General features: G+C 58.6%; 1 protein-coding gene and 1 long non-coding RNA gene across 51 annotated transcripts; one reads left to right on the forward strand and one right to left on the reverse strand.

The window, feature by feature from the left end:
* Positions 1–214: 214 nt before the first annotated feature.
* PLXNB1 (plexin B1) lies at positions 215–27244 on the reverse strand. Of its 50 annotated transcripts, none has more exons than XR_014822993.1 (39): positions 27120–27244; positions 22369–22421; positions 20737–21849; positions 19828–20010; positions 19385–19513; positions 19160–19260; positions 18743–18875; positions 18323–18479; positions 17930–18038; positions 17745–17853; positions 16672–17352; positions 16347–16469; positions 16033–16155; positions 15692–15785; positions 15426–15598; positions 15129–15280; positions 13143–13248; positions 12570–12706; positions 12096–12272; positions 11716–11887; positions 11255–11497; positions 10487–10663; positions 10257–10405; positions 9245–9345; positions 8932–9149; positions 8616–8794; positions 8390–8456; positions 8040–8186; positions 6972–7085; positions 6699–6867; positions 6294–6397; positions 6135–6219; positions 5721–5893; positions 5402–5562; positions 5171–5318; positions 3205–3269; positions 2997–3072; positions 2205–2279; positions 215–966 (listed from the first exon to the last, which is right to left on the reverse strand). XR_014822993.1 is itself a non-coding variant. In XM_084988130.1 (38 exons), exons 3-38 carry the CDS (start codon positions 21592–21594, stop codon positions 862–864), a joined length of 6159 nt encoding a protein of 2052 aa, XP_084844256.1. In that variant the 5' UTR covers positions 21595–21695; positions 22369–22421; positions 27120–27244; the 3' UTR covers positions 215–861. The 50 variants fall into 50 exon arrangements, 35 of the variants coding, with proteins under 35 accessions (XP_084844256.1, XP_084844251.1, XP_084844247.1 ...); XR_014822992.1 differs by lacking the exon at positions 27120–27244 and adding an exon at positions 26310–26539; XR_014822996.1 differs by lacking the exon at positions 6972–7085 and having other exon boundaries at positions 6699–6901; positions 26867–27244.
* Positions 891–7309, forward strand: LOC146397306 (uncharacterized). The gene is made up of 2 exons (XR_014823152.1): positions 891–1048; positions 4524–7309. It is a non-coding gene; the product is annotated as an uncharacterized LOC146397306 (long non-coding RNA).
* Positions 27245–27760: the final 516 nt, after the last annotated feature.

The raw sequence follows: 27760 nt of genomic DNA on the forward strand, positions 1-27760 counted from the left end.
GAGGTTCTCACTTCCTTCATAGCAGCTTCCACTCCAGCAATCCCTAACCAGGAGCCATGGAGAGCTCAGCCAACCCCCTGGCCTGCAGCATTCTGTGGAGGCCATGAGCCCTCCCAGAGGGGACAGATCCCACCTCCCCCTGGTGCCTGCCAGGTACAGCTGCCATCCTCCGACTAAGGGAGGGCCAGGCCGACCCCACATCTCAGACGCCAGATAATGTGTTATCCTTTAATGAAGAGGTGGATCAGTGGGACCACCACTCTCCCCAAGGCCCTCCCTGCCACAGACCCCCTCACCACTGGCTACCTCAGAGGCTGGGTGGCCCTGAGGCAGCCTGCCCTGCTGAGGGGTCAGTGTGCAGTGGCCCAGGAAAGGCATTCATCTCTCAGACCTAAGAACATGACAGCAGCAAGGCCAGAGCGGCTGAGGTCAGGGATGATGAGAAGGAGGGCAGGACAGGAAATGGGGGCTCTCCTCCTTCCTGTCTGCATCCCACTGGGATAGAGGCCCGTGTTCAGGAACAGCACAGTCTCCCCAGGGCTGGAGGCCCTTTCCAGCCTCTTTCTGCAAGCCCGCAGTCCCCAGCTCCCTGCAGACTGATGTCACACAGAGAATAGCCCACAGACAGGGTCACTGGGCCCAGGGAGCAGGCTGGGCAACCAACCCATTAGCCTTAAGGCCCCAGGCCTGCAAGGTGAGTCCAGCAAGGCCCAGGCCAGAGCCACCAGGAGACTGGGAGCCACCATCCACTAACTCTGCTGGTCAGGCACTACAGGCATCTAAGAAGGTGGTCTCTCCCTCACAGTTCCGGGGCTGCCCAGGCAGGGCTGAGGCAACAGCAGGCGAGGGCTCTCTGAGTCCCTAGAGATCCGTGACTTTGTTTTCCACAGCTGCTGCGATCTGCTGGAGCCGATAGCCCAGCTGCATCTTCTGGGCAGTGCCATCCTCCTCCAGGGCAGTGATGATCTGAAACACAGAGACCAGCTCAAGAGGGGAGACCATCAGGCTCCTACCTGCCTTTGCCGCAGACATCAAGAGGCCTCCTCAGGTGCCACAGCAGTTATGGGAAGGAGCCCAGGAAACCCCATGAGCCACCTTATCTTATTCCTCAGGGCCACATAGGTGGGAGGGGATTATGACCACAGAGTTGCTGTGGGGTTTTAAGGATCAGTGTGGTGGGGAATTAAGTAGTTTACTCACGAACCTAGCACTCACGGTAACAACTATCACCTCCCCTGGTAAAATCACTTTGGACACCAGCCTCACCCACCATGTTGGCCCTCTTCCCATGAACCTCCTAGAAGCCCTGCTCCACCCGTCCTGGCTCCACCGCCCACCAGACAAGCAATTCCTGAATTCCTACAAGCCAGGTGCTGGGCAAGGAGCGAGGACCTGTCAGTGAAGACAGGTGTGATCCCTGCCTCATGGGACTCACTGAAGGGGAGGCAGTACTGACCAAACTCCACAAGGGGACTGGTATGTCACTAGCCACACCTCCCTCACACCAGGACCTACGCTGCTCAGAGCAAAGGTCTGGCACTTGGGCTTCACACATGGGCATCACTCCTTTGTTAAATGCCTGTCCCAACTCCAGGCCTGGGCCAAGAGGCAGACCCCTCATCTTAGAGCAGCAATGGCCACATTCCTGGGCGATGCAAATGTCTGGGTAGCCAATTCCAACAGGCACTCAGTGGATTGATGGGTGGACACTCTGATCCTGAGGCCCAGTCCAGGAAATCTCCCAGAAAGCCCCTCGCTGGCTCTGCTGTGCCCTCACCCACCCCACCCCTTTCCTGGGTTCTCCTCTCTGGCAGCCCATGCAGCCCAGCTGGGCCCGCACCCACAGAGGTGGCCTGCACAGCACACTGCCACATGCAGACTCAGGTAGGGTCTGAGTAAGCACAGGGTTGGGGCAGAGGTGGCCACTGCATGTGCCTCCCAGCACATCCTACATACCACCTCCGGGCCCCGGTAAATCCCCAGCTACCCACCACCACCCGACACCACACCTGGGAGCCCTGAGGAGCCGGACAGGGAGGGCGGTGCACACAAGAGCCCAGTTAATAGCAGGAAGCAGCTGAAGAACAGGGACTTTTCAAGCCAAGGGGCCCTGCCCCCCACCTCCCACTCTGTGCCCGAAGACCCAAAGTCTCCACACTCCACAGACCCAGACACTTTCTCACATCACCCCGGGTTCTGCCCACCTGGTCATAGTATTTGTTGATATACTTGTAGAGCTCATGCAAGGCCACTCTCGTCCCCAGGTCTCCAGAGTAGTTCTAGGGAGGAGGAGAAACCAGAGGTGAGAGAGAGGGGTGCTGCCAGCCACCACAGGAAGTCCAAGACCACAGAGAAAGGGAGGGGGTTGGAGGGACCTGGGAGGTGGAGGAAGGAATGGGGCCCTAAGGTGGGAAGCACAGCCCCTCTACAGACACAGAATCCCAGGCCAGGCGTGCTCAGCTGGGGACAGGATAGGGCCAAAGGTCCCCCTTGCAGGAGAATCCCCAGTCTGCAGTTTCACCAGGGCCTGAGGTCTCCACTGGGCCCTGCCTCTCTCCCTCTCAGGTCCCAGCTGGGACCCTCTGTCATCCCAGGCGATGGCAGAGCCAAGCAGCATAAAAGCCGCTCACAAGCTCAGATCCGGCATAGTTCTGCTCTGATCTCTTTCAGTCTTTCCTGAGGTCACACCCAGGCAGGCCAGGGACAGAATCCCTGCCACCTCACTGCCTTGGAACTGTCTCTACAAACCCTCAAAGGGCTGGAGACATCCAAGCACCTGGCTGAGTCAGGTTGGGAGGCAGCCAGGACAAGACCCCTGCTGCTCTCTGATGAGAGCCTAGAGCCCTGGTCTTTTACAGAGGCAGTGGCAACACTCCACTTATGCCCCAAGGGCTTCCCTGCAAATTGGCTATGTGAGGGGGATGGTGTGAGGGGGCAGGCGGGACCCTGGTGGCAGGAGGTCTGTGTCAACTCAAGAGGCAGGAGGAGGGCCATACCCTGGACAGCTCGGCCAGGATGGAGTTCATCTCTTGATCACTGGCGGGGATGGTCTGTCGGATGTCTGCATAATACCTGCCAGAGATCATGGGTCCAGTAGCTGCTGGGCAGTCAACCCCACTCCAGGCCCACCCCTGGGCCTCAGCTGTCAACACCCACCAATCTGTCCAGCCATTAGCCACCAGACCCAAGCCCTTCCCCTCATACCTTTCCACCATCCGTTTGTAACGGGGAATATCCCGAGCATACAGAAGTTTGTTGATGGGGGAGTCCTAGGTGCCAGCAGGCAAATAGTGCAAGGGAAAGAAGGATGACAGCCCCTGTTAGGGTGACCATTTGTTCCAATTCTCTCAAGACTGTTTCAGTTTTAAAACTACAAGTCCTAAATCTCAGGGCAGGCAACCAGAATGGTTGGCCACCCCAGCCCTCCTGCTAGGACCTCCTGCCCTCCTACCCCTCCACCAACATCCAGTCTCTGCTGTCATCACCCCAAGCTTCTTCCCATCTCACTCCAAGGTCATCTATCAACTCAATGTGCCTCTGCCTGGACCCAGCAGGGAACTGGCACACAGGCCAAGGAGGTTGAAGTCCTATGTGGAGCCTTAATACTGCTTTGCCACATGCTGTTTGCTTCCCACGTAATCATTTTAAAAATCAGGAAACTAATCCTGAAATCTAATTAAATTGCCACAGACTCCCTCACTCTGGCATTGCTGCACTGAGATTTGAAGCAGGTCTCGCCGACCAGAGCCCACAATCTGACACAGCCAGACACGTCCTCTACCACCAAACTGGGCTCCAGTCCCAGCTGTGCTCTACCGGCTGTGGGCTCTGGGCAGCACAATTCCATTGCCTGGAGCTACTGCCTCATCCTATGGCTGTTGGGCAAGTGAGGCAAGGTCGCACCACCCCTTGTGAGCAGGGGCACCAGTGCTGGGCCCAAGGCAAGAGACCAGCTTCTCACCAACTCTCCATGGAGGCCCTTGGCATCACAGTTTGCACTATTCCTGAGCTCCGAGGACTGCTGGGAAGGGGAGGTGTGTGAAGATCAGGCAAAGGGACACAGCCACCACAGAGGACACACCCCGGACGTGACCCCTGGGTCTCTTGAGTGGCCCTGCGGTTCTCAGCTCATTGTAGGCAGAGTGATAAGCACACACAGAACAAAAATGTCTCCCAAAAGATAGCACTACAGAATGGACCTTTCTATCTTGTTTCGTCATTGAGGTCTAGACTCAGATCTCTCAAGAGGTCCCAGGCAATGGCAGCCCAGGGGAGCGGGCTAAGCAGAGTCTGTTCACAGACAGGTGGAGCCATGAAGGCCCCACCTGCTGGGTGCCTGAGCAGTCACAGCAGTGACCCAGATCTGTCATAGGTCTCTCTGGGTTCTGACCACCTGACTACATGCCCCTACCCTCTGTACTACCAGGCTGCCCCGACGACTTCTCTGCGTTCCACCCCTGTGTCAGCACATCCCTCCACACCCGGTCCTCCCTGACCTCGCCTCCCCTCTTTTACACTGGCAGGCGGACGCCTCCACTGTCTTTGGGAGTCAAATCCCCCAGGTGGCCTGGAGCTGCTGTGTGAATACAGAATCTTTGTCTCCACCTGGACATCACCTCTTGGCCCCACCAACACCTTCGGTTTACCTCCTCCAAGTCTGAGCTCACCACAGCTCAGAGGCCCAGGGGTCTTAGCTAACCCCTCTCTTTTCCCCCTCCACCAGATCCAACCCACAACTTCTGCCTGCCCTGTACCCTCTGGTGCGAGCTTGTATCTGGCCACCACTCGTTCCAAGGAAAGCACAGCTTCCTCTCTGGACTCCAGCCCCCATCCACACATGATTGCCGGGAGGTTCCACCTGACTCTCAGGCCTGACCACCCAACCCCTGTGCTCAGGCCTTCAGTGGCTCCTATCATCCTTGCGGTGAGCCCAGCCCCAACAGGCTGCACTTGTTCTTAAACCTGTGAATCAGCACCCATGCCGCCTGCTCTTGCTCATCCTCAGAGGATGAGACACAGTCACCTCCTAGGGAGCCCAGGGACAAAGCCTGGCCTGGGGCTTGCAGTCAAAGGCCTCCCATATCCTCCTTGACATCCCCAGAAAGCCTGGAATCTGTGTTTGCACAGCACTATCCACCCTTGGTCGCACTGTCCACCCTGACCCACTCACCCGGCCCAGCTTGTGGTCAGCCAGGGTGCAGGCATCCATGAAGGTCTGTGCAATGACCAGGAGCACTGCATCCATGTTATCAGATGTCTGCACGTCGAACACAAACTGCGGATTTTTGATTATATTGATCCAAAACCTCAGGGGCAAGCTGTGAGTAAGGCAGGTAGCGGTTGATGAGTATGCTGGCAGCAGAGGAGACTCCGCACATACTGGGCCTGTCCACCACCCCACCTGTTGGTTTTCCAGATATGGACGGTGTCCTGGTCAGAGATGCCGTGCTGCTGGGCCTGCTCATCCAGCAGGTCGAAAAAGTACTTGATAGCGAGTGGCACAGGGCGGCTGGTGCTGAGAATCACCTGGAACAGGTCATCCACAAACTTCTGCAGGGTTCCCTATGGAGGAGGGGAGGCCCAGGAAGTGTGGTCAGCAAGGGGGCCTCAGCCCAGCCTCAGATGCCTCGTGACACCAGGCCTGTGTGAGCCCCACCACCCCTAATCCCACTGCCTGTCCCGTCCCTGCCCCCAGCTTCGACCTGTCCTCCCTGTCCCACCTTCATAGACAGCAGGCGAGTCAGGTAGATCTCAGGGATGGCCTTGGCTCGCTCCCGCTCCCCGCCCCGAAGGCTGCCTCTCCGAGGCCTGGGAGGCTCCGGCTCATCGCTTGGCTTCACAAGGTGCCAGGGCCGGATGCCCCCCTCGTCCACATCCTCCAGCATTGGGGTCCCTATGTCAAGACCTTACAGCTTGTCACCCCTCATCAGGTGCCCCTCACCCTAGGCCCCCCTGGGTCTGGCCAACTGCTGCGAGTGGGGGCACCTACTTGAGGGTTCCTCTGGGTAGAAGGGAAGTAGACAGAAGCCCACCCTGAGGTCCAGAGGACCTTCCCTCATTACTGGAAACTGGGCAAAGCAAGGGGAGAAGGTTGTGATGATGGGGGGTGGGGGGGAGTTGGGGTAGGTACTCACTCTCTCCAGGGACATAATCCTGGCTTTCCCGGAGAGCATGCTTGGTGAGGCAGGGGACGAGGGCCACAGTTGCTCCGTCTGGGACCTGCTGACCACAGCTGGTGACCCCTCCACCAGCCCACCCGACCATAGTCCTCCCCCAGCTCCCACTCCTCCCACCTTGTAATGCTGCAGGGTGTTCAAGCGCCTCCACAGACCCTGGACCTCAGAAGTCACGTCCTCATCTGAAAGAATGAGATGCCCGGCCACCCCAGATCTCCATTCTGCAAGGACAAGGTGGGCTTGGTCCAGGGCTTTCAGAACATCCTTCCTGCAGTGGAACCTCATCCCTCTCCCACAGGCCTGTCCATCAAGGGTAGCTGCACCCAACTTCTCCAAAGATCAGAAACAGGGACCTCTCACAGGTGGCAGGTCATCCCCATTGAAGTGTTCCAGACCCCACTTCTGCCCCGCCCCCACTCTCAATCTCCCACCTGCCCCAGGTGATAAGCTGACCCCTCAGAATTGATTTAGGGCCAGCCTAGTTCTGGGGATCCCCAAGCTACTATTCTTTTCTGCCCTCACCAACATCTAGGGTGCGAGGGTCTGGCCTCTGGGCAAGAGGTACTCCTTTATAAAGCTGGTCCAGCATCTTCTCCTTGGCCTGAGAGATAGTGTCACAGTCCAGAACCTTCACAGGCACACCCTGGGCTTCTCCTGCTCCAGGGCCCATGGCCAACATCACGTTCAAGGTCTATGCAGGACACAGGGAGCAGTCAGGGCTCACCCTACAGGTGGGATGACCAAGACACAAGACCGAGGACAGGGACAACCCTTGAGCAAGGAACTGTCTCTAACCTCTACACACCACACAGTGCCTCATTCTTGTCTCTTCAGTTGCTTGCCTCCCCAGGGACAGTGGCTCTATCCACTCTGTGGCCCCAGCACCCAGCACAGTGCACTAGTAAGTGTCTGTGACGTGAATGGCAGAAGAAATGGGCAAGCATAAGTCCCTCTGAACTCTGATCCCCAGGCTCCTGGCTCAGCTGGTCAAGCTGAGACACATGAGGAAGCCCATATAAGTGCACTTTGCTGTACAGCAGAAATCAACAGAACACTGCAAATCAACTATAATGAAAAAAAATAAAAATAAAAAAACATAACAGTGGAAATAAAAAAATACTAATGATAAAAAAGAAGTGGTGGAGTTCCCATTGTGGCACAGCGGAAACCAATATGACTAGGAACCATGAGGTTTTGGGTTCGATCCCTGGCCTTGCTCAGTGGGTTAAAGATCTGGCGTGGCCATTAGCTGTGGTGTAGATCACAGATGTAGTTCGGATCCTGTGTTGCTGTGGCTCTGGCATAGGTCATCGGCTACAGCTCCAATTGGACCCCTAGCCTGGGAACCTCCACATGCCGCAGGCACGGCCCTAAAAAGACAAAGAAAAGAAGTGGAGTCCCTGCCTGCCAGTTTTGATGGAGCCTAAATGAGATTTTCCCAATGGAATTCCATCTGGGCCACTACGGGGAAAGCAAACCCAGAGGAAAATAAATGATGGGCAGGTCCGCCAGGGGGACTCCCAGCTTGGTGAGCACAACTGTGCCCCTGGCAGGACCCAGAGACCAACGTCAAGCAAACACTCAGGCCCTGACTCAGCAAGGACTGCAGCTGGCCCTGGGCAGGGCTGGCTGCTGCCCAGACCCCTGGGTGTGGCCTCCCAATCCCATCCCAAACCTGGGGACCCTCTGAGGCCCTATCTTCAAGGTCTGGTCCTCAAGCCTCTCTCCTGCAGACAGCCAGAGGTCAGGCTGACTCACCAGATGCAGACACGCACATCATCACACACGATCACCCTCCTCACCCTTGTGGGAGACTCACCCACCAGCACACGTGCACAGGCACACAAACACTCTCCCCCTCACCAGGGGACGGTACTCCACATCCTCTCGGAGCAAGCGGTTGTCATTCAGGGTATATTTGGCTTTTCCAGTCACGCTGTCCACCGGCCCCTTGTCCACTTGATGCTTAATTCCACGGAAAAGCATGTACAGAGGTTCCCCTACTGAGTCCTAGGGAGTGACAGGCAGTTAGTGCTCTCAAGGTAGGTGACAAGCATGAGATGGAGGGACTGAGGAAGAGGGCAGGATGCAGAAGGTTTGAGGTGACTGAGGACATGCTGGGCAGGGGTGCACAGGCTGGGCAAGTACAGGAGGCTACGTGGTTGGCATCCTGACTCCCTGAAGGGAGCCTCATCCACCTCTGCCTCCCTTACCCTCACGAAAGTGTAGAGGCAGATGGACATCCAGTTGGTGAGCAGCTTCTCCACCACAGTCTCTGTCCTGGGATGTCAGGAAAGGGAGTGGGGGTCGGGGGCAGAATCAGCAGGTGGGACACAGGGTCGTCTATTCTGCAGACCCCCAGGTCCCAGTCCAACTCAGCTCCTGGCTCCAGCCACCCTGGGCTTCCCAGCCCCACTTGCATCCGAAAGGCACACAGACCTGCGCAGCATTAGCTTGGGGTTCTTGGCCACATACTGGGCCACCAGGTCACTGAGCAGGGTGCGCAGGATGTCGGTGAAGTACTCAAGCTTCCCATGCAGCGCCACCGTAAGCAGAGATGCCACATAGGCTCGGTCCCGAGCCGAGAAGGTGCGCTGGCTTTCCAGGGTGTGGATGAACTGGTGCCAGAGAGAGGGGACAGGTGGGCAGGGATGGCAGATTCAGAAATGCAGAGATTGAGTAGGTACAGGGCTGGATGGTAAGGGGGCCCCCTCCCCAACCCTGGGAGGGTCCAGATGGGGGATGAGGCCAACACCTTGGTGAGGAAGAGCTTGCTGTTGAGCAGGTTGGAGAGCTGCCCCAGCCCTTGTTCCACAGTGGGTCGCCTGCTCTCAGGCACACCCAGGTCCCGGTGCAAGGGCGACTCTTGATGCCCAGGGAAGAAGACCCTCTCAGCATACACCTTGTAGTCAAGGAATGGGATGCCGCTGCCCAGAAGGTCACTGGTAAGATCAGTCATCTCGGTCATAAGGTCTGTCGAGCAGAGGAGGACAGGTTTGGGCATGGATCCCATGTGACAACAGCAGGCTTGGGCTGAGCCCTGGAGTGCAGGATCTCTGCAGCCTCACCTGTGAACTCCTTCTTGCAGCGGTCCCGCACGCTGCTCTCCAGATTCTCCAGCTGGATCTGCACCTTCTTATAGTCCCTCAGGGCCTGCTTGCTCTTCCTCCTGCTCAGCACCAACATCGGGATGGGGAGGGCCGGAAGAGGCCAAAGCCCTTGCTGGGGTCGTACTAGGCTAGCATAGTCTAACCCACCATGCCCAGCCAAGCCAAGGCCTAGACAAAATAATTCAGCCTGTCCCATCCCAGGAAGTTACACCCACCTATGACCTGCCTAGCCCAGCTTAGCCTGGGGATCAGCAAACTGCAACAGGGCCAAATCCAGCCCCTTGTCTATTTCTGTAAATAAAGATTTGTTGGGACACAGCAATTGTCACTTGTTTGTATACTGTCCGTGCTGCTGCTGCTGGGCTACAGTGGCAGAGCTGAGCCACTGCCACTGAAACTGCCTGGCTTGCAGAGCCTAAAACAGTCACTCTCTGGAGTTCCCATCGTGGCTCAGTGGTTAACGAATCTGACTAGGAACCATGAGGTTGCAGGTTTGATCCCTGGCCTCACTCCTCAGTGGGTTAAGGATCCAGCGTTGCCATGAGCTGTGGTGTAGGTCGCAGACGCGGCTTGGATCCCGCATTGCTGTGGCCCTGGCGTAGGCCGGCAGCTACAGCTCCAATTAGACCCCTAGCCTGGGAACCTCCATATGCTGCAGGTGTGGCTCTAGAAGAAGACAAAAAAAACCCTAATCATTAAAAAAAAAAAAAAAAAAAACCACTCTCTGGTCCCTAAAAGGAAGTGTTTTATTGGCTGTGCCCACAGCATGCAGAAATTCCCAGGCCAAGAATCAAACCCATGCCACAAAAGTGGCCCAAGCCACAGCAGTGACACTATCAGATTCTTAACCTCTAGGTTACCAGGGAATGCCTATAGGAAGTGTTTGCTGACCTATGGCCTAGCCTGCCCCTTCCCAATCCAGCCATGCACTGCTGCCTGCCCCAACCCAACCACACCTGGCTACACCCACCTGTATATGAGAACAATGATGATGACACCCAGAGCCAGAAGAGAGGTGCCCACCCCCAAGCCCACCTGGGCTGCCATGGGAAAGGCCACGGGGCTCTCGCCATCATACTGCACATAGCCCAGGGAGAAGCGGAGGTTCCCCATCTGCACCTGCATGGGGAGCCACCTGTGAGCAAGGGTTTAGCAAGCATATGCCCAAGACCAGCCCCAGCCCAGGGCCGGCCCACTGACCGTGAACTCAGGCAAAGCATCAGGTGCCTCCCGGAGGGCATGGTGCCGGGGCAGGGGCTGTTCCAAGGGGGGCTCACAGTACAAGTGGTGCCGGGTCAACGTCTTCACTACGCAGGGCCCATCCCCTATCATGGCCACCACCTCCTCCTTAGACATTGCCAGGTCCAGATTCTCCCCCTGGAACATGGAATCACTGATCACTCAGAACTCTTCCCTAGGGGGATGAACTGGTGGTCACTCAGATCCTGGCTCCCCAAATATGGGAAGGAGGGTCCTGACACACCCCCCCAGGAGCAGAGCTGAGCACTGCTCAAATCCTGCCCAGTGACCTAACAAAGAATAGCCCCTGCCATGTCTCCTGGCCCACCAGGTGGGTGATGATGGGTTGTCTATCTCCGGCCTTTCAGAGTGCCCGTCCACCCACTTCACGTGTCAGAACACACGCCAAGTATGTGTCCGCATGAGACAGTCTGCCAAATGGGCATCAGCTCAGACACCTACCGTGTACCACGCCACCCAGGCACTGTATGTGTACCAAGCCATTTACATATGTTATTCAGACCCCAGCCACGGAGTGTCAGGACCCTGATCACTGGACTCGAGTCATGGCCAGGTATGTCAAGCTAGGCACCCTCCCACCAGCCCCCTCAGCATTCACCATGTCCATCACTGGCCCTTGCTCTGCTGTCAAGCCCCCTCTGCCACACAGAGCAGTACAGTCCGGCAAAGTGAAGGTCTTAGGGCCCTGCCATGTCCCAGTAGTAGTACCTCCACAGAGAGCACACTCCCAGGCTTGTGCCGGAATGGTGTGCTGGGTTCCTCAGGGTTGAGAGGCTGCAGAATGGGGTCGGCCTCGTAGGAGAAGGGTGTGGGGTTCAGTGTTGCAAAGTCAAAGACCAGGTTGTCAAGGATAAATTCCACACGGACCCAGGGGTCCTCGGGCAGGCCTGGGAGGGCCGGTGTGCGGCATGTGATAAGCTGGGAGGAGTTCACATGGCATGGCTCCTCGAACTAGGGCGGAGAGAGGGACAACAGGGAGGGTCAGCTGAGGGCACGTAGGAAGGGGTCCAGCAAAGATGAGGACATAGTCTCTTTTGGTACCTGCCTGCCACCCATGGCTGTCCACAGGATGAGGGACAGGGCGGGCGTGAGGGGCAGGGTGGCGGGTGAGGGCCGAGGTGGGGAATGGCTAGCCTGGTACAGGCAGGGAATGCCCATGGGGGTCCTACGTGAAGGCCGCCACAGGAGGCTCCGGGGGAGCACGCTGTCTCCGGGATCACACGGTGCCTCCGCCCAAGCCCCTGGCCCGGCTGCGGTAGTCTGGGGGCCACAGTCACTCGGATTCTTGGTGTCTGTACCACATCCAAATTCTGGCCACGGACCCAAATCTCACGTCCTCCACTGAAACAAAGCCCATGAGCCATGCATGGCTTATGTGAACCAGCCCAGTCCCCGATGTTAGTTCAGTCCCAGCCCAAAGCACATGGCCCCCTCTCCCACCAGCAGCATAGAAGTCCAAGGCCCCCATAGACAGCCTTACAAACACCCACGTACAGGAGCTTCAAAGACCTCCCTCCCATGCCATGCAGCCATGCCCTCAGCCCAGCACCTGAGGAAGCTCTTGGTGGGGCCAGCAGAGGTGACATTGGGGTCTGATGTGTACTCAAACTGGCTGTGTTGAAGCCTCCGCTTGGTGGCCCCAAACCACACAGTCACGGGGAGTGTTGCAGGCGCGGGTTGTGGGCTGGTCTCACACCGAAGCTGCTCCACCTGCTGCTCCAGCAGCCTAGGGAAGGGAAGGAGGAGTGGCAGGCAGGCCAGGCTGGGCCGGAGGGACACAGGAAGGGGCAAGGGGTGACTCAAGGATGCAGGGCCCATTTGGGCCTCAGCTCACTGCCCGTTAATGCTGACTGTAGTCTCCACGGGTGACCCTGGAGGCGGCAGTCCTACGACAGCCCCAGCTTCCAGAAAGTCTGGCCGCTTTCTGATGGAGCAGACCTGGCCCTCTCGCCCACGTCCCACCCCTCCATTTCTCCCAGGAGCACATGGATTTCTGCAGACTGAGGAAGCAGCCATGACTCACATGTGACAAGGCTGGTCTCCAACTACCACTCGGATGTCCTCTAGCCGCCCAGTCAGGAGCTTGGAGCCGTGTATGGTTAGGCTGGTGCCCCCGGCTCTGGGGCCTCGGGCTGGGAAGATGGAATGCACCTTCGGGTCCTGTGGGAAGGGGTAGGGAGAAAGAGGCAGCAGGCCAGAAAGAGGGAGGCAGGGCCAGAGGCAGACAAGATGGCCTTCCCATTGTAGCTCAGCAGGTTAAGAACCCAACCAGTATCCATGAGGATGCAGGTTCGATCCCTGGCCTCGCTCAGTGGATTAAGGATCCATTGTTGCCACAAGCTGTGGCATAGGTCGCAGATGTGGCTCGGATCCAGTGTTGCTGTGGCTGTGGTGTAGGCCAGCAGTTGTAGCTCCTATTTGACCCCTAGCCTGGAAACTTCCATATGTCACAGGTGTGGCCTCTCTAAAAAAAAAAAAAAAAAAAAAAAAAAAAGACAGAAAGAAAGAAAGCCTTAGGGTGAGGAGCCCCAGGAAGGCAAACCAGAAGAGCTGGGGTGGCCTATCGGCAGCTGGGAGGCACTGAGCAATCAGGTACCTGGTAGGCAAAGTCGTGCTCTGAGACGCCTCGTCCTCTTCCTGGCACCTCCACCGTCACAACACCTGCCACCTCCTCCTCACTGGCCTCAGTGATACATACAAGGCTGTGGGCACAGGGCAAGCTGCGGTGCTGGGCCGCATTGAGGACCCCTGACGGACCCAGCCGCCCCCTCCCTGCCCCAACACATCAAGTGGTCTCCCTGCTCCCAAGACTGACAGAGATCTCTTGCTTTGGAGGAAATTCCTCATGGCTCACAGGAGGCTTTGGCAACTGAGAGGAAATATTCATGGCTTAATCATTCAAGTCCAACCCTAGAACCCCCAGACACAGAGAAATTTATCTCTCTATAGAGCACAAATTTACAAAGAAGCCCTGTAAGGCTGGTAGTAGGAGTGAGTTGCCAAGCTAATGAGTGGGCCTAACTGGCTGCCATCACCATGGGCACAAAACAGTTACAAGGTGGTGGAAACTTGAATTTCCTCATAAATAAATTTCTCCAAAGTCTCTTGTTAGGTCTGGGGATAGAAGTGAAAGGAAAGTGAGCAATCGAAGAAATGCTGGTTCTCAGTCAGGAAACAGAAGCTTGGAGCAAATTAATTTCCAGAATGTGAAGCCTGCAGCGGCTTGACTCTGTGCCACTGTCATGGTCGCTGCCAACACCCCCAGAAAACAGAACACTCGATGTGTGAACTACCCAGGAGAGGCTTTGGCCAGCATGTGTTTTTTTTTGTCTTTTGTCTTTTTAGGGCCGTACCCACGGCATATGGAGGTTCCCAGGCTAGGGGTCGAATCAGAGCTGTAGCCGCCGGCCTACACCACAGCCACAGCAACACGGGATCCAAGCCGCGTCTGCGACCTACACCACAGCTCATGGCAGTGCCGGATCCTTAACCCACTGAGCGAGGCCAGGGATTGAATCTGCATCCTCATGGATACTAGTCAGATTCGTTTCCACTGAGCCACGATGAGAACTCCACCAGCAGGTATTTTAACCACTGTATAAATAGGTTTATAAATTACTTTAGTCTTGTGGTTCAAGAATCATTAACAGTTTAGACAACCACCTGAAGTTCTGTCATTACACAGAAGGAAACGACATGCTCTAGCAAAGTCTTGTTAAAAATAAGCACACTCCCCAACCACAAAGGAGTTCCCTGGCAGTCTAATAGTTAAAGATTTGGAATTGTCACTGCAGTGGCTCAGGTTCAATTCCTGGCTTGAGAATTTATGCATGCTATGAGTGCAGCCAAAAAAAAAAGACAAGACAAGACAAGAAGGGGGTCCCAACGCAGGCCCACAGATCAAGACCTCTGCAGGAAGTGGGGGAGGTGGTCTAAAGATCTGCTCTAGGGGAGTTTAGATCTGCTCCAGGTAACCCTGATATTTGGTGGGTTTGGGACCTGCTGCTTGTAGCTGTCTCCTTGGCCATGTTCTGTGTGTGCACCTTTAGGACCCTGCAACTGCCAGCCAGGGTACCATGATTCAGAACCTCTGTAAACCATGAACCCTCGGAAGGCAGCAGGGGTTGTAGGGACTGGACAGAGGGGCCTGGAAGCCAGCAGGTGTGTCACAAGTCTACCCTCCCGAGGAGCCGGGCCAGGGCAGTGCTTGGGGAAGAAGGGTCAGCAGGTGGGAAGATCAGGCCCGAGCACTGCTGTCTTGGATCTGAGGGCCCACTGCCACTGCTGTGTCCATGGTCCCTCAGAAAGCCAGGTGACCACCCCTAGGCAAAGCCAGGAAGCAAAGCTGCCTGTCAACTCCAGGCAGTGCCTGGGCCCCAGGCCAGGCACCTGTAGGTCTGTGCACAAAGCCAGGGTAGGTGTTCCAAGGCCTTGATGGCAACCCCAGCCCTGAGGCACTGTGGCCAGAACCAAGGAAAGGACAGGGGAGGGAAGGTGAGCAGTGGGTGGGTGGCCCTGAGCAGGGAAGACAACCACAGAGCCCACGGGAGACCCCCTGCTCCTGTTGGTCCAGCCCACTCACCTGCTGGACACCTTGTACTCCTGAACATCCACAGCACAGGGCACTCCAGCCACCCTGACCGTGTCCTGCACATCCTGCACATGTTGGCCAAGGTTGGAGCCCCTGATGGTAACACGGGTGCCTCCATCTATAGGCCCAGTCAGTGGCTCCACCTGTTTCAGGACAAGCACTGCTCACCTCCACCCACCTGTTGACCACTGGCAGTCTGGAGAGACAGCTCCAGCCTCCCACCTTTCCGCCCCCTGGACCCACAGCACCCCCATCCCCTGGAAGGAACGCACCAGCATTTCAACATACCGAGTGGATGAGGGGTGCCGGGCACTGGGTGACCACAGCCTCAGCCTCGCCACAGGCCTCCTGGGCCACGCACTGTGGGCGCTCCCCCTTGCACCACACACAACCATACTGGGGCCTGGCAGTTTGGCAGCGGCTACAGTCCTCATGTCCCACGGAACAGTCATAGAGCACCACTGGGGGTGGCAGAGGTGAACGTGAGAGGCAGGCCTGGAAGAGCCCTGTTGCCACCCAGTCCCAGGTCGCTCCAGTAGCCCCAGGTCGCTCACCGTGCAGTCCATCCACACTGTCCACACGCAGGCGGCCGGCCCGACGCAAAAACAGCCCCACATGGAGCTCTGGCTGCAGAGCCTCATAGCTGAGCTGGAGAAATGAGAGTGGAGATCAGATCCCAGCATTAGGGGAGGCATCAGGCCTGGGGAGGGGGTGGTCAGAGAAAGGACCAAAATGACTCATGGGAACATGAAGTCAGAGGTCAGAGATGGGGTTCAGGACTCCCTTGGATCACGTGGTCAGAGTGTGGCTGGGATGAGTGTGGCACAGCCAGGTGAGGTTGGTAGAGAGCCCGTGGCCAGGGTACCTCTGCCCACCCAGGACTCTTGATCTGCACCTCGTGCTGCTGGCATGTGACGTGGCACCGGGTATCTGGAGGCAGCTCACACTCGATCCGGGCCTCAACCAACACCTCACGGCCCTCCAGCTCCATCACACACTCGTGGTCTCCTGGGCTGTCCTGGGGGCAGAGGACACAGCTGAGGGGGCAGCTTCAGGAGCCGACCCTGGTCAGCCCTGCACGGCCCCCAGGACAGTCCCTGCCTTGTGGCTGACACTCAAGGCCATGCCCCTCCCACCCCCTGGGGTTTGTGTATAGTTTGCCTACAGCCGAGGAAGTCATGGCAACATCTGCAAACAGGACACCCTCACCTGGAAGAGGCGCAGGTTCCTGCCCAAGAGCCGCACTTCTCGCTGCACGTGGACTGGTATCAGCACGGAGCCCTGCACGCTCTCCACACAAGGGCAGGAGCCTGCCCCCCCAGTCACCTCTTCCTGCAGGCACCAAGCACAAGGCAGGCTATGGAGCCCACCAGCCGCCTCAGTTCACGCCCAGGCAGAACCCCGGCCAAGCCAGCGTGAGGTGGCGAACCCTGCCCTTCCCTCCACTTCTCCCCTGCAGAATCGCAAGGTGGGCAAGGGGCTGTGCCTGCCCCAATCCCCTTCCCTGAGGCCTCCTTCCTGGGCTGGGCCTCACCAGCTCCCAGAGCCCGGGGGTGTCGTACTGGTAGTCGAGGCTGGACAGGAGGATGAGGGGAGCGGGAGGACCCTCGTGCTCAGCCGAGTCTCCATCACCTGAGAGGAGGGTGGAAGTGGAGAAGGCGGGTGTGTCACCCCCCGTCCACTCGTCCGCCTCGGGCAGCTCGCCGCCTTCTCTCATGAGCCAGTCCAGAGCAGGCTTCGTGGAGCCAGCGGCCCCTGGGAAAGTGGTGGCGGGAGCAGTGCCGGGGGGCTGGTCCTGGGGTACCGCAGAGGGGAGGGCCTCGGGGCTAGCCTCTGCAGGGGCGGGGGGCAGCGCTGCTGCATCTGTGGGCGATGGGTGGGAGGCCAAGAGGTCCTCAGGCGTGGCCATGGGTCCGAAGGCCGTGGGGGCAGGGACAGTGGCTCCAGGTCTGTTGTGGGGCCTGGGATCAGGAGGGTCCTCGTGGAGAGGTGACTCTGTGGAGGCTGAGGCAGGCATGGAGCCAGCACCCGCCCACGGCCCCCAGGGGCTGAGCAGGGAGGGCTGGGCCCCAGGGGGGACCTCCGAGGCTGCGCCTGTGGCAGGAGTGTCCACGTGAAGGGTATCAGGAGCAGGGCTGACCATGGCCTTGGGGGTTGTGGGTGGGAAGGGGGTGGGTGCATCTCTTGCAGGAGGGGCTGGGGAGAGAAGCGGGCTCTGAAGGGGGAGGCAGAGAAAGACAGGAAGGGCCACTCAGCAGGCAGGCACGGGAGCAGGCGGCAGGCAGGCAAAGGGTGTGTTAAGAGGAAAGGAGACCAAGGAAAAGAGAAACAAAAACAGCCCATTAATTTTCCAAAGGGGAAGGGGGAAGACAGGCTCCAGGGGTGTCTATGCCAAGATGGGGCATGAGGCCCAGAACTCCCCTGCCTCTCAGTACAAACAGGAGGGATGTCGGCAGCCATTCTCCATCGAGTTGGTCACACACAGCAGCTTGGGGGATCATGGCACAGCACCCAGGGCAGGCAGACACACAGACCCCAGGCCATCAGAGAAACCCTCAGAACAAGGACCCCAAAACCGCCCAGGGCCTGGCCGGGTGTCAAGCTCACCTGTCGGCTGACCACCATGGGCCCGGCGTCACACGAAGCCTTGTGTGTGCACAGGTGCTGCCAGACGCACCAGTTACACCCCCAGTGGCTGCTCACACAGGCCTGGCACCTGCACAGAGCACAGCCATGGGGTAGGGGTCACCAGAGGGCAGCCCAGGGCCTGGGGCTTGGGGTGAGGAACTCACTGTGCAGACGGGTAGAGTGCAGTGACAGCCAAACAGTCATAGAAGGAAAGGGAAGCCTTAGCAATCACCACGTCGCCGAACCTGAGCTCCACACTCATGGAGACATGGTCTGCAGAGGGAGGGGCCGGGCTGAAGAGCAGGGAAGGGCACCAGAACCCCAAGCTGACGTCCCAAGACCACACAGGGTGGGCTTAGCAACTGGACCAGGAAGAGGAGCCCAGGGTCAGGAACTCAGTCCACAAGGTGGAACATGGGTACTAGACGGGGGACTCAGAGAAAGGCACTGCTTCAGGGCCCCTTGCCTGGATTCACACCTCACCCCAGTCACACCCCATGGAGCAAGATGGGAGGAAGGTGGGGCTCCCAGGCCCCAGGCTGGCTCCTCTCACCCACCGGCTCCTCTCGGCAGCTCTGGGGCTTCACTAGGGTCTGGGGAAGGGCACATCACACCAGAACTGGTCAGCAGGGCAGGACTCTGGTATTCCCCAAAGCGGCAAGAATAAGACTCCCCGGGCCACAGGGGTGGCAGGTCAGGTACCGACAAGAAAACCTGCCAAGAGAGGCCAGGACAAGCTGCTGGAGCCAATGGGCAGCAGATCAGGGCTCCTGACGTAGGCAGGCACCAGAGGCCAGCTCCCAAGCCTTCACAAACACCCTCTAGCCTAGGTCAGTAAGACAGAGAGAAAGCAGATCCCCAAGAGAAATGACTTGGACAAAACTATGTAGTATTTGGTGTATCTGACACCTAAATCCAAGGTCTAAACCCATCACCAGAGCCCTCCCAACCAGGGCCCCACCCGCTCCACTCTTCACCTCCCTCCTTTCCTCACGGCTGATGTTAGCAGGACTCAAAGCTGCCACTCGCAGACAGTCTAGCTCAGGCTGGAAGCTCCACAGCCACCTCTCTGGGCCCTGGCCCCGTGAGCATTCAGAATGGCGACTGCACCTGAGCAAGAATGACCAGGGTCCACCGGTGACCCTCATGGGGACACCGTGAATTCCTGGGGCAGAGACTCCTATAATCCTGGAGACCTGGGGAGGACCCTGAAGTGGGCCACAACATGCCTGGCAAGTCAGAGTGGAGGACTGGGTGAGGGTAGGGGATTGGAGCATCTAGGGTGAGGGGTTGAGAGTCAAGGGCCAAGGACCAGGAACCCTGGACAGGGCCACTGTGTAGGAGCATTGACAGAATGAGGTGGGGGAAGGCGTTGGTGTTGATGGAGCACTGACCTGCCGAGGAGCACACACCACCCACAGTATGGGTCCCTGTGAGCCAGACAAGACGCACAGTCCAGGTGCTGAGCACAGGAGGCCACGGGAACCTTGAGAAGCTACGGCAGCAAAGAGAACTTGAGGCCAGCCATCTAAGCACCAGGGGCTCCCTCATACATGGGTCCCCGGCCCCACCCAAGGACCCTCCCACCAGCCATGCCCTGGCTGGCCCCTGGCACTCACTGTGTTCTGGGTCATGACATACAGGTGCTCAAAGGCCCCATCAAAGATGAGGTCTCTGCTCACTGCAGACCCCTGCTGGATGCTCTGTGTGGAGTATGGGTGGCCATCACTCCCCAGGCCCAAGTAGACCTGAGATCAGAGACCACACGGTCTGAGGCCCAAGGTCCCTCCCTCTCGCCTTCAAATAATTTACAGGTAGAATTCCCTTCTAGGTAGTACAGATCACACCACCCGGTCCTGTGGTGGGAGTAGGAGTGCAACAGGCAAACACCACCTAGCCCCAGAAAGGGGCAGTCATCTCTCCCAGCCTGAGGCTGGGGACACATCTCAGATTCCACACTGCAGCCCCAGGGGCCCCGGGCATAACTTTGCCTGGGCTGGGTCCCCAGCAGCTTGTACCCTCCAGATCCTGGGGCAGGGCCCAGTATCTCCCGTGGACTTACCCTATGCAGCTGCCCCTGACTGTCACCCAAGAAAGCAATGGTGTGTCCATCTTCCATGGTGACCGCCACGGCTGTTAGTTGAACCCCTGGCCACTCCAGAACTGGGGTGGCTTCCAGGGGGACACGGCTGGCCATGGGGCTGGGCGTGTGGTCTGAACCACAGGGATAAGCATCCAGAGTGTCCTACAGGTGGAAAGAAGCACAAGTAAGGCCTCCCTGGATAACGTGCCCCGGGCCACCCTCCCTGAACAATGCCACCCCCTTATCCAGCCTCTCTGCCAGCTCTGGGCTCCCCCATAGCCACAGGCTTAGCTCTCCCCAAGTGGCTTACCTCCAGGTGCCTTGGACAGTCTGCAGCAGTGGCTGTCCCCCTACACTGATCCATGTCTGGGGCCCCACTTTTTCCTACCCCTGGCTTGGGAGCTGCTTCCTCTAGTTCATGTGCTCAGTCTCTTCCTAGACCACACTTCCAAAGCCTCTTCCAGCTTGCATTCTCATCTCTGGGACCACTCACCTGGGTCCCTCCCACCTCACACTGACTCGGTCCCCTCTGTCTGCAGCTTCTTCCCTTTTTAATCCACCCTGAGGCTAGAGCCAAACAAGTCTCAACTTCCCCTGACTCTCGCTCAAGAACCTAAAACAATAGATTCCATCCCTCCCCACACCCTAAAACCTCAAATGCCCTCTCAGTCCACCTACACGAATGCCATCCCTTTAGTGCCCAATCCAAGCCCACCCCTGCACAGCTGGCTCTCTGTCCTCTTGAATGCCACTCTTACAGTAAGGTACCCCTCCATCGCCTAGACACAAAGGAATCATTTAACACCCGTTGACCTGTTCAGCCTGGCAGTAAATGCCCGGCCAGTGGCCTCAGAGGTGGGGAAGGGCGGGGGCGCTGCTGGGACTCACCACAGGCAGCTGTGCACAGTCAGAATTGACATCATACTCGATGTAGGCCACCTCGGCCCCATCCTCAGCACGGCCCTCCCGAGTGTAGCAGGCATCTCGAGTGCGATTAGCAAGGCGGTCCACCTCATCCAGGGGGAAGGCACAGAGGGCAGAGGCTCCAGATGGCCCGGAAGCTGCTGATGGAGGCCGGCCCACAGTAGGGGGAGCAGCCGAGGAGAAGGCTGCAAAGAGCACTTCCCCCCGGGCTACCTCCGAGGATGTGGCCACCGCTGCAGCCTGGATCAGCCCGTAGCGGCCCCCCTGACAGGCCAGAGGCAACTCCACATAGGAGTAGTAGTGCTGGTCCCGGAGGCACACACGGGACACATAGGCACGGAAGGCTCGAGACTGAGCCTGCAGGTCCCGCCGAAGGAACAGGAAGTAGGCGCTGGCTCCATGTGCAAAGGCGCTCACGAAGTGGTGGCTGTACTCGGAGAGGCGGCCCACAGCCAGCTTGGCTGTCTCCTCGTAAGAGAAGGCGGCCTGGGGGTCCAGTGGCCATAAGGCCCGGGTCGTGATGGGAGGGATGCCACCCCCTACACCCCTGCTGGTGTAGCCACGCCCCACAAACAAGAGGGGCTCCCCAGCCAAGCCCTCGGCCACCAGTCCCACCGTGCTGACAGCAGGGTCATTTGCGGCCACATACTGGGTGTCCCCAGGCCGCTCTGGCCGCAGCAGCAGCTGTCCAAGTTGCCCCAGGCGCCGCTGTTCACAGATGCCCTGGTGCACACTGCCGCACACCACCAGGGCCCCCGGGCTCACCAGGAGCAGCTGGTTCAGGTTGTTGGTGGGCTGGGCCTGGGGGCACTCATCAGGCATCACGGGTGGCAGACAGTCCCTGCTGTCTAGCACAGGGCCAGTGGACACAGTGGCCTCCAGCTGCAGTTCAGGGCTCAGCTGGAACAGGAAGTTGGTGGCCCCTAGGTAGAGGGTGCCTGAGGTGGGATCCTGAGCCAAATGCTGCAGATATGTACCATTGGGAGTGAAAGCCGCCGGTGGAGGGGGCTGGAGGGTGAGGACCCACCCGGCCCAGAGTGCCTGGAGAAGAGCTGGGCCCAGGGCAGGCATGGTCACCTGGCAGGGAAAGAGTTCAAGTGGGGCTCAAGTGGCCATCTGAGCACCGTGGGACCACTGGTGAGGGATAGGACTGCCAAGGATGCTCCTCTTACCTGTCACCACACATGGTCTGAGGGTAAGGGGCTAAGGGGCAGCGACATGGGAAACATCCTATCTCTAGGGACCAGGGCCTAGAAGTGGCAGGAGGTCAGGGGATGGGGAAAAGGGGCCCAGAAGCCCAAGGAGGGAGAGGGCCCCTCTGCCTGGATGTCAGCTTCCTGGGCAGAAGGGAGGGTGAGGTCCCATGGGCCACCCACAAGTTAGAGTAGGGCAAGAATTAGAAGAAGGGCTTTTCAGGCTAGGAATCCAGAAGGGTAATAACCATAGAACCAAAGGGCCAGAGAGAAGAGGCGGGCGTTGAGGGGGGTTAAGCATGCCAGGGACAGGGCCTGAAAGGCTAGACCCCACCTTGGAGGGCCCTGAGCAGAGGTGGAAGTCACATTGCTCCCAGACACCTAGGTGTGAGGTTGGGCTCACCTGGCAGGGCCGGCTGGATCAGGACACAACAGCATGACCTGCGTGAAAGTCACCTAGCCAGGGAAAAAGCAGAGCATGAAGCTGGGGGTTGGGCTGCAGCCATGTGGGCTCCCAACCGTGGAGGCAGCACAAAGGTACCCCTCCCTGCTGCCCAGTCTGCTGGTGGAGCCGGGCCCAGCCTGGCCCTCAGCCACCAAACACATTCCACAAGGGACGCCTCCTCAGAGCCCACAGGGAGGGGGAGGGCAGCAGAACCAGGCACCCTTGGGGCCTGGGAAAGGGCAGCTACGAAGGAGCCCCGTGGCTGCCAGGGCGCAGCCAGGCCCCCACCTTGGTCCTGTCCCCCTGCAGTCCCCTCTTCTTAGCACTCTCCCATTCTCACCCTCTGCCCTAACACTGCCCTATCAAGATGCCCAGGTACACACCCTCCACATAGTCCTGGCCGGGGATAACCTAGCCCAAACCACCACCGGCATACAGACACATGCTCCTGCACACCAAGAAGCATACATACCACCCACCCTGCACACACACAACCACACACAAACACATGGGCGCATGCACATACATATAACCTGTATACACAACACACATACCCAGATACAGACATACACCCCACACAGACACACCACCTGCACTTAGACACCTACACAAAGACACATCCACAGAGACAACCTCCCTACACACAGGAATGTCACACCCACCTACCCAAGTCATACGCACCAGCACCCATATTCAAGCCCCACAAATATAGACTCACACACACTTCCCTGGTTTGAGCCCTAAGACCTACAGGGCTGTGAAGGCCAAGCCATCTCTTTCTACTTCTTTTCCTGCAGGTCAGAGCAGGGCTCAGGAGGGGGGTGGGGGTGATTGTCATAGAGGAAGTCACCAAACTAGATGTGCCCTCCATCCCAGGACCCTCCCAGAACTTGGGTGCCTGCTCTCCTCACAGACCCCTTCCTTGCAGGCCCCACCTGAAGCCTGGTGAGACTAGGAAACCATGACACCACCTTTCCCAGACCTGGATGGTCTTAGCCAGAAGCACCAAAGTTGGTTAAGCACTGGGGATAGGCTATGCATCCCAGGCTGTGAGACACTTCCCCTATTTGCCTGTACCCAGGCCACATGGCCCAGCCCCCTCCCGCCACCCAGCTGCCTGTCTGCGTGGGCAGTGTCCTGAGAGCTTCCCAGGGTCTAGGAGGGCTCCTTCCAGCCAAGGTCCCCGGCAGGGTGCTCCTGAGGCTGCCCCAGTGTAAGCAGGCTTGGAGGAGGGTCCAGCAGCCTAGGGGGAGCAGGGGAGCTGCGGCCACAGCCTGGCTGGGCACTGCTCCCAAAATAGCTTGGGGGTTTCCATTTTTAGTGTGCAGAGAACAGGGCAGCTCTATGGGAGTAGGAACAAGGCAGCCTCTGTTTGCCACCAAGGGGGTAGGGGGAGGGGGGCAACAGAGAGAGTCGTGAACCCAGCGAGAAGCCTAGGACTGTGGCAAGGCCAGGCTTCCCAGGAGCCCCCCACCTTGTTTCCAAGGGATGGGGGGAGAAAGTTTCTTCCTCCAGGAAGACAGGGTCTGCCTGAGGATGAGCAGAGGCCGCTTCCCACACTCAGCTATTGCTCAGTCCCTCCAACCACTGCCTGCCTAGGGGTGGGCCTTGGGCAGAGGTTCTGCCCCTTCATTCACTTACAAACATTTGCTCAGCGCCTACTTCATGCCAAAGTTCTCCAGCCTTCAAGGGGCAGCAACCAAGACACTCCCCAGAATGTAAAAATCACAGCTGGTCTAGTGGCCCACAGGAAGAGGATGGGCAGGATCAGGACAGCTCCTGACCAGGCCACATAGGAGGCTGGAGGCCGACCTACTCTGGGAAAAGTGTCAAGCTTTTTCAATCAATCACTGCAACAAGACCTAGCAACCCTAGCCCTTCCCCACATACCATGGATGGGAGGAGGAGGAAAACAAAAGGCAGACACATTTTCTCCTCCTTATTGGCCACACGAATTTCACTCAGTTTCTGCCACCAGCCATAGAGGAGCCCCCAGCCCCTCCAGTCTACCCCGCCCACCTCAGGGAACTTCAAGCAGAATCAGGCAGGGTACATCCTTCCCCCAAGAGTCTTTGGGGCACCCAGGACCTGAAGGATAAAGGTCAAGCTCTCCAATCCACGGGCTCCCCCACACATGCTCTTCGTTCCTGCCAGCCTGAACTGCAGGCTGTTTCACACTCCTCCATGTCCACTCCCTCTCTGTCCCAGTAACTTTAGTGCTCAAATAGCACCTTCCAAAGAAGCCCGAGGAGCCCACTGTGTGTGGTCTGTGGGATGGACACCCCCAGCCACCACCCCGGTATGTACTGCAGCTCTGCCTTGGGCTCTCTGAGCCTCAGATTTCCCATCTAGAGGACTTTCTCTGACCATTAAATGTGATATGGCATGTGCCTGGCATGAGTACACCAACCGAGGCCACTCTTTTCCCTGATCCATGCTCCCACTCTGGACTTCAAGCTCCTTGAAGGCAGAGAAAGTGACTTTTTTACTTTTTTTTTTTTTGTCTTTTTAGGGTCACACCCGTAGCATATGGAGGTTCCCAGGATAGGGGTCAAATCAGCCACAGCCACAGCAACTAGGGATCTGAGCCTCGTCTGTGACCTACACCACAGCTCACAACAATGCCAGATCCTCAGCCCACTGAGCAAGGCTAGGGATTGAACCTGCGTCTTCATGGATACTAACTGGGTTTGTTAACCACTGAGCCACAACGGGAACTCCAGAGAATGTGACTTTTGATTCAGAGGCCTGAGTAATCAGGACAGACGTTCGCAAAGAACAGGTACTCCTTGCATTTTGAAAGGAAGCCAAGAAAACCCAGCCAGGAGGGGAGATATGGGGCCCGCAACCCTCTCCAAGCCACCTGGCTTCTCAAAGGACAAGGTGTCAGCCCCACATTTAATAAGGACCAGGCCAGAGCAGACTGAAAAGGCTGGTTTGGAAGTCAGGCCTCAAGTTCCCTACTTGCATAGCTAGGATCACTTGCCCACTCTCCAGATCTCAAGTCGCAGCTAGAGTTATAGCCAAAGCCTGGTTCTTCTGGGCCCAACTTCCTCTGGAAGGCTTCAGCACGCCTCAAGGCTGCCTCACTTCATCTGCAAAGAGCAAGCACCTCTCTTGGCTCTGCCGGGGCTGTCCTCACCAACTGAAGGGGTTTAGACTGCCCTTCACACAGAGAGAGAGGGTTCACAGCCCAGCTCTCATTTACCCAGTGGCAGGGAGTCTAGGACACTGGCCTTTCCCTTCTGCCCTCCCACTCCATTCCCAGGGTCCATCTAAAAGTTACTCATTGACAGCACAGGAGTGCAGCGCTTGCCCTGTTGTCTGTGTTGAAGTGGGGGGAGCGGGGTTTGTCCACCATTTACCGGGCACCAGTGAGGACTCGAGTGATCAATCACCCATCACCTGCGTCTAGGGTGGGGGAGGGGGGACGCCCCCAGGGGGTGCGTGGCAGGGGAAAGCACAGTCTGCCTTTTGTCAGTCCCGCCCAGCACAGCCTGGAAGGGCTGTTACTACAGGGGGGAAGCCTCGACCTTCCCATCGACTCTTCCCTGACCCTCCTCCCTCCTCCCCAGCCGGGGCAAGGACCCCACCAGTGGTCCTGGGAGGGCGGGGAAGAGGCCGGCCGGTCCCTAGCTGAGGCAGCGGCGGCGGCAGCGAGGAGGGGGCGCGGAGGAGCAGCTCCACCTCCTCTGTCTCCCAATCGCGTTACAGGCGGAGCCGCCAGAGTTTCCCTTCGCACAGAGAAGTGTGGTCCCAACTCTCAGGACTGAAGCGCCCACCACTCACCTGGGCTGCCCGGGGCCAGCAGCATGGAGGCCCAACCAAGGTCCTTCTATCCCAAGGGCGCGCTGCCTCGCCCCAGCCCCACCACCCCGGCCCTGGGGCCCCACACTCACCACCCGGCCAGGCCCAGCGGAACGAGCACGCCACGCCGAGGCGGGCGCCGGCCACTCCCGACTAGGGATCTGCGCAGGGTAGCGTCTGCGGCCCCCCCTCGCCCGCCCCCCGGAGGTGGGTCTGGCGAAGCCGCAGCTGTTACCCGGAGACCGAGGGGCAGAAAACTGCGCCCGCCGCCCGCCCCTCCCGCTGCGGCTCTGCCACGGCCGGGAACAAAGGAGACAAAGCCGCGTCGGCCGGGCCCGGCTCCGCTCCTTCCCCCCCTTCGCCCGCCCGGCCGCCCTCCCCCCGCCCGCCGCCCAAGCCAGGCCGGAAGCAGCCAGGAGAGCGGGGCGCGCGGTCGCAAGCGGCCCGGGACCCCGCATTCCAGTCCATCAGTCTTCGCACTTGCCCAGGGCGGAGGACTCGACCCCCTCCGTCGCGGGGGTTAGGGGGTGGCTGGCTGCACCGCGACGGTAGCCAGGGCAACGTGGAGGGCGGTGGGAGGAGGGTGAGGAGCAGAGCCCAGAGGGCGGCCAGCCACGCCCCGCCCGGCTCCGCTCCCGCCGGGCCTCACCTGAGAGGGGCACTGGAACCGAAATCGGGAGCCCTCCGGGGTGGGAGGGGCCGGACTGGGGGGTCCCGCTCTGAACCCTCAGGTGCGGTGGTTCAGCGCTCCAGCTCTACCTGCCTGGGCGCCGGGTGAGTCCCACGCCTCTCCTCTGGCCCGCCGGTTAACAAATCACCACCCCTGCGCTGCGGCGCCCGGAGCTCCCTCTTTCTCCTCCAATACCTGGCTCCTGTGGTTGTCCGCCTCCAATTTTCTTTACCTGAACTCCTAGGTGACTTGTTTTTCCCCACCGCACCAGGTCTTGCCCACTCCCAGGACTCCCAAACAGCCAACCTTTCCCTCCCGCCCCCACCTCTGGCTGTGCGGGAAGAGCGCGCAGTCTTTGGGGTTGGGCCTGGGTTTGCGCTATCACTAAGCCAAGTAATCTGACCCCTGCCCCCCAAACACACACGCCTATTTGCTCACCGCCAAGTGGAGGTGCTACCACACCTAGGCCGGCTGTTAGAGGAGGGCGCACCGCTGCAAAAGTGCACATGTAAGGGCACATTTCTTTCCTTTCCTCCCAGACTTGTACCTGGACCCACCCCAAGGTGAGAAGCCTTGGGCAAGTCTGAACTCCCTCACCAGCAAATATCCGGGCCTTCGGAGGGAGGAACATCTGGGTTCTCTCCTGAGGCCCAGGTGTGCCCTATGCCAGGCCCTTCACACCCCACCCTGCCCACTGCAAACTCAGGAGCCAGGACCTAGCCCATCTTTTTAAGACTTTTGAAGGACTCTGGCTGGAGGCCATGGAGACAGCCTCCTGGAAGGCAAATTTTTTCATATACAGACCTCCCTGGAAGACCCCATATCCTGCACAGGCTGGGGAAGCCTCAACCAGAAAGTTCAGGTCATCTGCAC

Source organism: Sus scrofa, chromosome 13, assembly GCF_054392235.1.
Source record: "Sus scrofa isolate SSC_HxYL_T2T_F1_AM1 chromosome 13, Sscrofa_HxYL_maternal_Yorkshire_Landrace_v2.0, whole genome shotgun sequence".
Classification (NCBI taxonomy): Eukaryota; Metazoa; Chordata; class Mammalia; order Artiodactyla; family Suidae; genus Sus; species Sus scrofa.